This window comes from Silurus aristotelis, assembly GCF_946808225.1.
Source record: "Silurus aristotelis genome assembly, chromosome: 4".
Taxonomy (NCBI): Eukaryota; Metazoa; Chordata; class Actinopteri; order Siluriformes; family Siluridae; genus Silurus; species Silurus aristotelis.
Window position 1 is genome coordinate 15,169,976 of NC_139577.1, and position 11,229 is coordinate 15,181,204.

The window sequence follows — 11,229 nt, forward strand, 5'->3', positions numbered from 1 at the left end:
TATAAATAAAAAAAGAAAAAAAATATGTCAGTATACTAAAACATGTTTTAACTTTATTAAATCTCAATTTTTTTCAAACAAAAGATGCACAAAAATGTGAACATATTTTATTGCCTATTGTCCTGACTGATGCTCACCACTTTCACTGTTTCTCGCCTCCTATTTGTACCAAACACACAAACTGAATTATATGAAATTCACAGCATGTCTCTGACACTTTCTGTGTGGCTTTCCTTCATGCTGTCATAAACAGAACGATAAACACTGAGGACCTCATGCGCTGATGGACGTAGCTTAGGATCCTGCCTCTTACATGCTGCATGGATCTCAAAGAGGTGCAAGTGGATAACATCGCTCCCCGGGACATGACTCAGCAGAGCATGGGTCACATCTGGAATCTTCCAGATGTCTGACTTTTCATTGTAGCCTGGCATGAGGTCATCTGAGAAAGACACCTCCTCACCATAAGGCCACCGCTGCTCAGGAGCAACGAACTCACCCATCAGTTTACGATTGCCACACTTTATGCCCTGACCCCGAGGGTCCACCAACGGCAAAGCATCCAGATCATTTGCCAAAAGTCGCAGGTCAGAGGTCAGCAAGAATTGACTGAGTGTTTTGTGCAGGTCATTCGAGTCACACATGACACGGGTACCCCCTGGGCTGTTATGTAAAAACACCAGAAAGACAACATAGTCCAGCGCCAACCGCAAGCGCACATGCCACGTGTCCTGAGAGCGGTAACGATTCTTAGCAAGAGTAGAATCAAGTGTCAGGGCTGATCCCAAAGGGTGGTACTCTGTTACAAATACTCCATCTTCTTCACACACACCCACGAGTGCTACCACACGCACACTCTGCAAGGAACGTAGCATGGACAGCCCATGAAGAAAATCAGCTTTATACTGCTCTGAGGATAAGGCACACAGTGCTACTTTTTGCCCCTGCCACTCTGAAAGGTAGACCTGCAACACAAACACAACTTGTTAAATCTTCCGGATAGCAGGGTGGCAGGAACAGTAGAAACATTGCATCATGTCACCAAAACTCCTATAAGGTTTAAAATATCTATACCTGCTTTACAGCTCCTTGTCCAATCAGTCTGAGGCGACGGATATTAGCACGGATTTCAGCACACTGCAACCACGGAGTGCAGTTTTTCATAGTGCCCACTTTAAAATAGCCTGGTGAGCAGTGCATGTGTGTTGAAGATGGGGATGTGTCCTCATATAGCGCATCCAGGTAAACATAAAGAAGGAGGTTGGCACAGAACAGAGCGATGAGGCATAAAAGTACTGCAGGCACCCCAAACTTCGGGCCACTTCTAACCCTCTGAGCCATGGTGGCATCTTATCCTGTGGGCCAGAAAAGAAAACTAAAGATCCAGACAAGAACTTCATTTCTACAAATTAAATCCATTTTTAAAGATACAGGCAAAACAAGAATGCTGCCTTAGTTTGAAAGATTCTACATCAAAATCTTGGACTCACTCTAAATAATAGAACAATCAATATGACTGTGTAGTCAGAGTTCTGTATTAATACATGGTATTATGGAGCACACTTTTTGTACATCTATAATATTATAGAGACACATGCTTACTACATATTTACCTATGCACACCCTCATTCATATAATTCATTAAAAAAAATAATTTAAATATGAGCAACTTTGGTTAACCTCACACCAAACATCAGAATGGAAAAAATCTGATGTCATTGATTTTGAACATGGCATGATGCTTTGTGCCAGACAAGCTGGTCTGATTATTTCTCTACCTGTCAATCACTTTGGGCTCATGATCATTTTAATAGATATTTATTAATGTTTGACTCATTAATATCATTTTTCTAATAGATTGGTGTGCTAAGAGTAACAGAGTCTTTTCACATAAACTGAGTTGATTATTCAAAGAGTCTTTGACAAAAATGATTATAGAAACATTATAGTACTTTGGATATTTAAGTACATTTAAAGGCAAATACGTCTGTACTTTTACACAAGTGAAAGTTTAAAAGGGAGCACTTTTACTGGAGTAATATTTTAGAGTGCATCTATACTTTATCTCAAGTACATGGTTCGTGTCCACCGCTGATCAATGGAGAATGCACAGACTGGTTAAAGCTGAGGAAAAAACTAGAGGATAACCATTCTGTACATTTGTAGTGAACGGAAAAGCATCCCAGCAATTATCTTGGTACTGTATCACATGTATTAATTCTTTTAGGTTTTCAAACTGATGCATGAAGCAATGTATCAAATGCATTAAACAAAGTACATCACTAAAGCAGAGCTTCTCATCGACACCTGTCCAAAAAGAAATGCAGGTGGTCTTTACTTTCAAATAGGGGTCAGATATGAAGCATCTAGCACAAAGAAAGAACCTTCATTAACATGGGAACATTTTGGGTGCTTGTGCAATGATGTTGTTCATTTATTTATTCATTCATTTATTCATCTCCATTAAGGATGGTAAAATTCACTGATTCGGATTGATGCATTGGCATAAAAGTTAACGATTTAATGCATGGTTTGTAACATATTTGCATTTGTAAAAAACTATTTACTTATGTGTAATTGTTAGGAAACGCAATATACTTTCATAATTTGGAAAGTGACCAACAATTTGTGACCAATATTTTATATATAGATTGATTTCATCTTGCTAAACCGTTTCTCAAGCGCATATTCTCTCAGCACCACTGCTACGTGAATATGACATCACAACACTAGAGACCGAGGTGTGTCCTGAGAGTCACATTAAATATAGATTAACATGGCAGAGGTAGAGCTGTGTCTTCCTGGAGACAAAATAGGAAAAGAAGATCTGATTATTAATCTTTTTTCTTTTATTTTTTGCACTACAAAGGCCTGTTTGTGAAAAGGCAATGGTTGAAGTGGGTGGTATTGGTCTGAAATTCTTCCAGAGCAACATTTCACTCTAAAGAAACATTAGGACTGGGTGATATGACAATGCATATTTTTATGGACATGTATGTAATTTCACCCCTGCTTAAGCCTTGTGGTCACGTGATCTAAACATGGCGGCCACTATGGCAGGCTACTCACAGTGTGAAGAATAAACTGGCTTATTCATACAGTCTACTCATGTCATCTGATCTGATTCTTCAAGACATGTCAATGTACATTACATAGGACCTGGAAAGCAGGACGTATTTGTTTTTGGTAATTGCTAAGTAACCATTTAACAGAACTGTGCGAAGTTCTTTGTTTTTATGGCACTGATGTCTTATCACCATTAAATGTAAAGAGATGTCAATGTTAAAGATCCATTTCCTTCTGCAATTGAATTATTACATGTCACAATCGTGTGTAATAATAGTATTAGAAAGGCGAAATTCTCGCGCTTACCACACTTTGCTAAATCGTACGCATTTCCACATCCAGCAAGTTCAACAATGATCTAGCGAGCATGATGCTGAGAAAACCACACCAGTAAAGTGTTAAAACCCGATGAACCTTCTCTCCATGAGGTTTTAAGTGATTTCGGGTTGACTTATTCGATGCCAATGATATGAGACATTTAAACATAATGTGAACTCGCGCCTGCCATCTACAGGCGTGTAGATGTACTGCGCTCCCATAGAACAGTTATTAAATTGGATTCATGCCAATCCTTTTCTGCTCGTGATGAAACATGAATAAGTTCGGGTAGGATAGCAGGCGTCTTTTTTCTGTATTGCAGGTGGAAAATAAGATGTTAGATGAAACTTTTGAAGCTGTATTCATTTAGTCGCGATTATGATTTTCTTTATGCAGATCATTTTTTATTCATTGGCGCCCGCGCGTTTGTTTTCCACGTCTCCATGGAACGGCTTCATATAATATTAACTCGTTAGGCGTCAATTTGACACCCGGACACTGTTATTTATTTGAACATCAGGGCAGGAGCTTTAAGTTGACACCACTGGCTGTTATATGATGTAGGGCGGCGAAGAACTGAGTGATGGAGACGACGAGGCGCGCGAACGAGAGCCAAGCGGAGCGGCGCGTGCGCTTCCGGGTGGCGTCGGCGCGCAGCGGCAGGGTGCTGCGGGAAGTGTTCCGGGAGGACGAGGACGGGACCGAAGACTCGGCGGATTCGGACACAGCCGCCGCCGCTGCCTGCGCGGAGGTCGAGCGCGCCTTGTCCCCCGCCGTGAGCGAGGCGAACGGGCATCTGATCGGTCTGGCGAGCAACGGTGTCGGCGATCCGGACGATCTGCTGGTGTACGCGAGCGCGGCGCACGAGCAGCTCTTCAGTCGCACGCGCGTGAACATCTTCAGCAAGAACGGCACGGTCCGAGGCGTGAGGGACAAAGTGAGCGCCGGCCAAGTCCTCTTCAACAATCTCTCCAAACTCTACGGGGTGAGTCAAGATACCAGGGTCAAAGTTTAGGACTGCAGTCCTAAATGCTGCGCGGAGTCACGCGCATGGCGCACTGCACGCGCTGCATCAGAAACTTATTATTATCAGTCAGGTGCAATAATTTTAACATGCATTTGAAATCTAGAAATGCTAAAGGAACAGATAGGATTAATACTTACCAATGGAGAAGATTCAATGTAACCAAAGGCATAGTATGCACTAGGAATGTAGCCTAAACAATGCTTTTGTGTGTGTGTGTGTGTGTGTGTGTGTGTGTGTGTGTGTGTGTGTGTGTGTGTGTGTGTGTGTGTGTGTGTTGAGAGTATATTTACATTTAGCGCCTTTGGCAGACGCCCTTATTATCTCGTTCATACAACCGAGCAGTTGAGGGTTAAGGGCCTTGCTCAAGGGCCCAGCAGTAGCAGCTTAGTGGAGGTGGGATGTGAACTCATCTTCTAATTAGAGTCCAACATGAGCTACCCCTTCCCAAGAGTAATTGTATTTACATACTTCAGTGGTCTATTTTCTAATGAAAAAACCTGGATGTTATTTTGTCAGAACTAAAGAACGTACAGATAGCAGGTATATTTTGGTGGTCAAATTCTTAGATCTTTTAATCATTCATACACATCCAAAATGTGAACTTTTCTTTTCCCTTAATCCATTAGTTTCTGCTTTATTATTATCTGTGAATAATATTCTTCTAGCAAATGTCCTGGTAAAGTTTGGGTAGGATTATATACAGACCTCTGCTTTAAGGGTGCATCCAACATTATATTTATAATGATCAATATTGTGTGTTTTCCCTTAATAGGCCAAAAACACTATGTCTGTGAAGAAGCTGCCTGTAGGAGTTTAAAGCAGTGCACGGCATCACATCTGGACAGTGGGGTTGCATGAGGAGCCTCAGTACATAAAAACCTTAACATCACATGGACTCCTTCAGTCACTTTCCATTAGTTTTAGGGGACTTCATTTTGGAACTGAAATGTTAAATGCTGTGATATTTCTTGTCTAAAACAAGGAAACAAAGAGTCAATTAGATGTTTTTGCAGTAAAATAATTTTATAAAGGAAATTCTGAGGTTTAGGGTAATGCAGTATGCTCAGACTTTTTGGTTCCTTTAAGAACTCTGGCTCCAGGACATTCTGGATTAGATGGATCTTGTTTATGGTCCGACTGGATCCTCCAAACAACAAGGCATTAGACTGTGCTCTGGTATACAGCATGTGTTTAGACATGGCATAGTTTTGTTGTGTGATCATTCTTTTGCAGTTACTCAAGTACATATGTATAAATGTTTCTTGCATTTGGAATTAAACTGCTGTAGGGGAAGTTCCTAAATGATGGCTATTGTATATTTCATTTGATCCTCATTTCTTAATGTCTATTTATTTAATATTAGTTTGACCATGTAAATAGGCCCTTTATATAAATATAAACCTTGTGTGTGTTTATTATTATTTAGTAACAGAGATGAGGAAAATGATGGTCATTTTTTAGTTTTGTATGTTTATGAATTGCATGAGTTGTAAAGTATTGTAACTTGAATTTTGTTCACATTCCATTTTTGCTTAAATACATTTTCTTCACTGATTTTTTATAGAATTATCAGAACATTTTTGACACAGTATAATCAAAGGGCTTGTTTCATTAAAACCTGACCAACAAACAAAAAAGGTGCTACTGCTTTTCCTTAACACATTTTTTGGTGAATACAAAAGTGAATGTTTACTTCACCTCCTTGAGGAACTGTGCAAGGTTACACACCTTCTGCACCTCCTCCACATGTACAAGCTAAATTATGCACAAGATCAGAAGGTCACGCATATCGTTTGCCCCTTAATTATTTATAAGTGAGATAGAGAGAAAGATAGAGTGAGAGAGGTAGAGCAAGACAGAAAGCGAGAAAGAGAGCAGATCTGTTTGGAGATTATCTCACATAACTGCAGTTTAAGTTCATGAGCTACCTGACTAGGTCTAACAGATGTCTGTGTAACCCTGAACAAAAGTTAAAATGCAGTAAAAGGTCATGTGTTCAGGAGAAGGTAAGTATACATGAACTTGAACATGAAAATTTAAGTCTTGTTACAAATGCATCATATAGAATATTATCATAATATATTTCAATCACATGGATATGGTGATCATGTTTATTTTGTGTGTTACATAAGCAGTAATAATAATACAGTAATAATAGCGCATTCAAAGCCTCAAGATGTCAGATGACTTAAGACCTACAGTACAGACCAAAAGTTTGGACACACCTTCTCCTTCAAAGAGTTTTCTTTATTTTCATGACTATGAAAATTGTAGAGTCACACTGAAGGCATCAAGGGCTATTTAACCAAGAAGGAGAGTGATGGGGTGCTGCGCCAGATGACCTGGCCTCCGCAGTCACCGGACCTGAACCCAATCGAGATGGTTTAGGGGTGAGCTGGACCGCAGAGTGAAGGCAAAAGGGCCAACAAGTGCCAAGCATCTCTCTGGGAACTCCTTCAAGACTGTTGGAAGACCATTTCAGGTGACTACCTCTTGAAGCTCATCAAGAGAATGCCAAGAGTGTGCAAAGCAGTAATCAAAGCAAAAGGTGGCTACTTTGAAGAACCTAGAATATGACATATTTTCAGTTGTTTCACACTTTTTTGTTATGTATATAATTCAATATATAATTCCATTCATATTCATGAAAATAAAGAAAACTCTTTGAATGAGAAGGTGTGTCCAAACTTTTGGTCTGTACTGTATGTTATACTGTAGATGTATAACATCATTCTTTTTACCAAATTTTTAAAAAATTATGATGAATCCCCACTTGTTTTTTTTTTCCAAACACAATTCAAGAAACTTAGTTCGTGAGCCGTTTAAAACTGGGTTTCAGATGTTTCAAAACGTTTTATTTGGATAATCAAAAGATAGTGAGAAGGGCAAAAACTCCATAAAGCAGTATGCATGGATACGCCACCAGCAGCTGCTGTCCACCCATATCCAGAGTAGAAGTAAAGATTTTAGAAGCTGATAGACTGCACCAGCCAATCACAAACAAGGCCAGCAGTGTGCCCAAAACCCCTCTGCACACACACACACACAAAAAGAATAATTTACATACTAATCACGATTTCTAATAAATAAATCAACTCCATGTGATTTCTTTCTGATGTGTCAATTAAAAGGTTTTAGAAAATACAGAACTACAGGCACTGAGTTACATTTATGACAATGAATATGTGATTGTGGTTGTAGATACTCACTGTAAGGAATAAAAAATAGCAAAGGCAGAGAGAGCCACCATGGGCAGCAGGCAGTATCCTAATACACTAGCCACACATCCATAGGATATTGTGTATACACTCATTAAATTCAGCAGAATGTACATTCCTGCACAACTGAGGGCACTGATTCCATACACATAACCAAAATGTACTTTTCCTGCCTGTAAAGAGAAGCAAATGACCAAGGGTTAATAAAGCACTGTGATAATTCCCTTTAATTACACTCATAATAAAGTAACTCTCCATAATAAAATAACTGTTAGTAATTCATTAAATGATATGAAATGTCTAGGAAATTATTTATACCATCAAAAGGGTGGCTCCTAAAGCAATACAGAAAACGACAGGACCAGTTAAGTCTGTCTCATTCATTATGCTGCCATCTGCTGGCTTCATCGGGTTCAGCACAGTCAGAGTCTTCTGCCAGATGTGATCAAAGTTAATGCCCAACTCTAATGAGACACATGCACAATAATTTCCTTTGTTCATCACTTCACTTTCTAGCCATTTCTCCCTTATATCAAATAATGTAATTCCAAAACGGTGTTAATCCAGGAAATTGTATTTGAACATGTGTGTGCATTACCCTCTAACAGTGGAGGTTCTTCCTCAAAGGAGTCAGTGTGCTCATTAGCCCCAGGAATAGCTGAAGGCTGAAACATCTGCTCAGAGTAAGGTGGATCGGTTAATGGGGCATAGGCATCTGATGTAGGAGAATTACAATCTCTGCCAAGGACAAAATGAACAGTTGGTCATAAGTACAAAAAAACGTAAAAATTAGTTCATACATTTTCAGCAAAGTCAATAACAGGAATACTCTTACACATCTTGGAAATGTGGACTGGTGTATGCTGGGTCATAGCCACATGTGTCTTGGGCCTGATCATCAATGTAATATTCAGACTGGTAGAAGTCTTGATCAAACTGCCTGAACTCCCCCATTCTACACAGCAACACAACACAAAAGAAGACTGCGGTGGCAATCTAAAGACTAGTACAATCTACAACCAAATAACTACCAACACAATATGAAACTATAAACCTACAGTACAATAATCTTCTTATAAAGCCTACATGATATCAATATCTGATTTGTGTACCTTTAAACACTCCGGTAGAAAAGGCCTGTTCCGAGTGGTATATCGGTAAGGGTCTGCCTTCTGCCTTAGACAGCTGTTAGCTGTTAGTAATATGTATTTGGAGAGTTATTTATAGACAACTATATTTGCACAGAAGGACACAGACTGCTCTAAGAACACCGACAGTACCAGAGGAAAATGCAAGTAATTAAAGCTTTAATGATTTGTACAGCAAACCTTTTATAACTATATAAGCAGAATTGGCAAACTGGCATTACTACAGTACGGCATTATGATAAGACACTTTGGATAGATGTAGTTTGGTAAGAAGAAAGAAAAAAATTCTGAAAAATTCACTTTAAACCTCTTTAGCAATGACATCATAACAGATAAGATCATTTGGAGAGAGTTCCAACTTATTAACTCTGTATATGGCTTATTAATACAATAGTTTATGTCCACCTATTTGACTGGACAAGTGTTGTTACAAAAGTGCAATTATTTTGCATAAACACATTTGGATATTTCAACATGCTTCTCAGTGTTTGCTGTGCAACAATCCCACTGAAACTGTTACTACAGTACTGTTAGTGACTTTATTATGGGCATTGGTACCTTTTTCATGATATCTGCATGGCTGTGATCACCTGCAGGACATGTGCTTGTTGCTGAGCTATATATCAGAACTGTTTCAGTTCAGTAAAACTCCATTTGTCCTTGTGCAATCCTGCTTAAATATGGAATACTGTATACATTTGTAAATGTTATAGACCCACCACCAAAGCTGCCATTTAATGAAAGCTGTGCTGAGACAAGACTGAGTGTTTCTTTTGGGATCTTAAGACAAAGTATTTCTTATATTTACCATTAAAAGAACTGGTTACTGATCAAATTAGAGGATGCAAATACAAAATTCTTACCCATAATTTTGACTAATTGAATGGTAGTTTACTATTGGACATGCCATTGTGAGATATCTTAAAGTTTTGACCACATTATTGTGCTTTTAATGAATAATTTAAAACTGACTGTTACTGTTCCTAAGCTATTGCGTACAGAATTTTCTTTAACAACTGCAACCACTTGTTAAAAGATATTAGTTTCTATGATTGAGGTCAAATGGAAACACCTAACTGAATTTTTATTGAAGCATAAAATTGCTAATTGGCCTACAGCTCAGGAAATTTTGAAGGTGATTAACCCAAATATTAAATCATTTTCAGCTTTTGGGGTGCAGCAATCAGCTGATAAAAAAATAAAAGCTTGTGATTACAGCAAGTCAACAAGACTATTGTTTGAGGGGACCAAAAAGTTCTTCTCACCAGATTGCCGAAAAGATCGTCTCACCAGGAAAACAGAATGCACCGAGGTAGAATACACGAGTTCGAAATCAGATTAAAGCTTTTAGGACCGAATAGCTGTAACTTCAGTCATAGCACAAACAGCTAAGCAGACTGCATCCAACTGTGTGAAGCTGAGAAGGAACTGTGACTGTAGGGCCATTCGAGTGTTCTTCCACTGGCAGAACATACACTGATAAACCTTACTTTGTGCACAGCAGCATTGTATTGCTGGAACATGTTTGAGACCCTTAAATCCAGTGAAGGGAAATCTTAAACCTACAGCTTACAAAGGTATCCTTTAATATTGTATGCTTTCAACATTGCAGCCAACAATTTAGAAAGTAATACATACGTATGGTTGTTTTAGCCATTTAGTGAATCTAGGAAATTTTTTGTGTTGTAGTCTACCTTCATTCATTGTACTGCCTTATTTCTGTGTGCTTTTAAAATATCCATCAAATTGTAATGCACGTGTTCATAATTGAATCTTAATCATACGTTAAATCAGAAATCTTTTTTTTTGCATAAAAGTTGTGTGTAACAATGTTTAGTCATTGAATGAGGTGTTTTCAGGCCAGTCATCCATCCAACAGTTTAAAACCAATGAAAATCAAATATCAACTTTAATGGTAGATTTTTGGTCCACACCCCTACCCTTCACTTCCTCACACATTCGTGAGTAAACTTTATTTAGATGCTATTTGCAAAATTTTTGCCAAATAAAAAAAGTACATCTATTTGGGAGAATCATAAGACTACATATGGGAGAAGAGCTGGAAAAGGTGGAGGAGTTCAGGTACCTGGAGTCAGCAGTGCAAAGTAATGGAGAGTGTGTTAGAGAAGTGAAGAAAAGAGTGCAGGCAGGGTGGAGTGGATGGAGAAGAGTGACAGGAGTGATTTGTGATAGTAGGGTATCTGCAAGAGTAAAAGGGAAAGTTTATAGGACTGTGGTGAGACCTGCGATGTTGTATGGATTAGAGACAGTGGCATTGAGTAAAAGACAGGAGGTGGAGCTGGAGGTAGCAGAGCTGAAGATGTTAAGGTTTTTGTTGGGAGTGACGAGGATGGATAAGATTAGAAATGAGTTTATTAGAGGGACAGCGCATGTAGGATGTTTTGGTGACAAGGTGAGGGAGGTGAGATTGAGATGGTTTGGACATGTGCAA

At 38.9% G+C, this 11,229-nt stretch overlaps 3 protein-coding genes across 5 annotated transcripts; 1 reads left to right on the forward strand and 2 right to left on the reverse strand.

The window, feature by feature from the left end:
• Positions 1–24: 24 nt before the first annotated feature.
• On the reverse strand, positions 25–3,553 carry pomk (protein O-mannose kinase). Its single transcript, XM_083540312.1, has 3 exons — positions 3,373–3,553; positions 1,075–1,355; positions 25–965 (listed from the first exon to the last, which is right to left on the reverse strand). The coding sequence occupies exons 2-3, from the start codon at positions 1,339–1,341 to the stop codon at positions 198–200; spliced, it is 1,035 nt and encodes a 344-aa protein (XP_083396438.1). The 5' UTR covers positions 1,342–1,355; positions 3,373–3,553; the 3' UTR covers positions 25–197.
• Positions 2,712–6,048, forward strand: grxcr1b (glutaredoxin and cysteine rich domain containing 1 b). Of its 2 annotated transcripts, XM_083540321.1 has the most exons (3): positions 2,712–3,186; positions 3,949–4,369; positions 5,184–6,048. In XM_083540321.1, exons 2-3 carry the CDS (start codon positions 3,968–3,970, stop codon positions 5,226–5,228), a joined length of 447 nt encoding a protein of 148 aa, XP_083396447.1. In that variant the 5' UTR covers positions 2,712–3,186; positions 3,949–3,967; the 3' UTR covers positions 5,229–6,048. The 2 variants fall into 2 exon arrangements, with proteins under 2 accessions (XP_083396447.1, XP_083396446.1); XM_083540320.1 differs by lacking the exon at positions 2,712–3,186 and having other exon boundaries at positions 3,626–4,369.
• A 430-nt stretch (positions 6,049–6,478) lies between these two features.
• On the reverse strand, positions 6,479–8,845 carry LOC310725392 (protein YIPF7). 2 transcript variants are annotated; one of them, XM_083540318.1, is made up of 7 exons: positions 8,742–8,845; positions 8,465–8,584; positions 8,228–8,367; positions 7,948–8,093; positions 7,621–7,802; positions 7,113–7,440; positions 6,479–6,598 (listed from the first exon to the last, which is right to left on the reverse strand). In XM_083540318.1, exons 2-6 carry the CDS (start codon positions 8,581–8,583, stop codon positions 7,278–7,280), a joined length of 750 nt encoding a protein of 249 aa, XP_083396444.1. In that variant the 5' UTR covers position 8,584; positions 8,742–8,845; the 3' UTR covers positions 6,479–6,598; positions 7,113–7,277. The 2 variants fall into 2 exon arrangements, with proteins under 2 accessions (XP_083396444.1, XP_083396445.1); XM_083540319.1 differs by having other exon boundaries at positions 6,479–6,606.
• Positions 8,846–11,229: the final 2,384 nt, after the last annotated feature.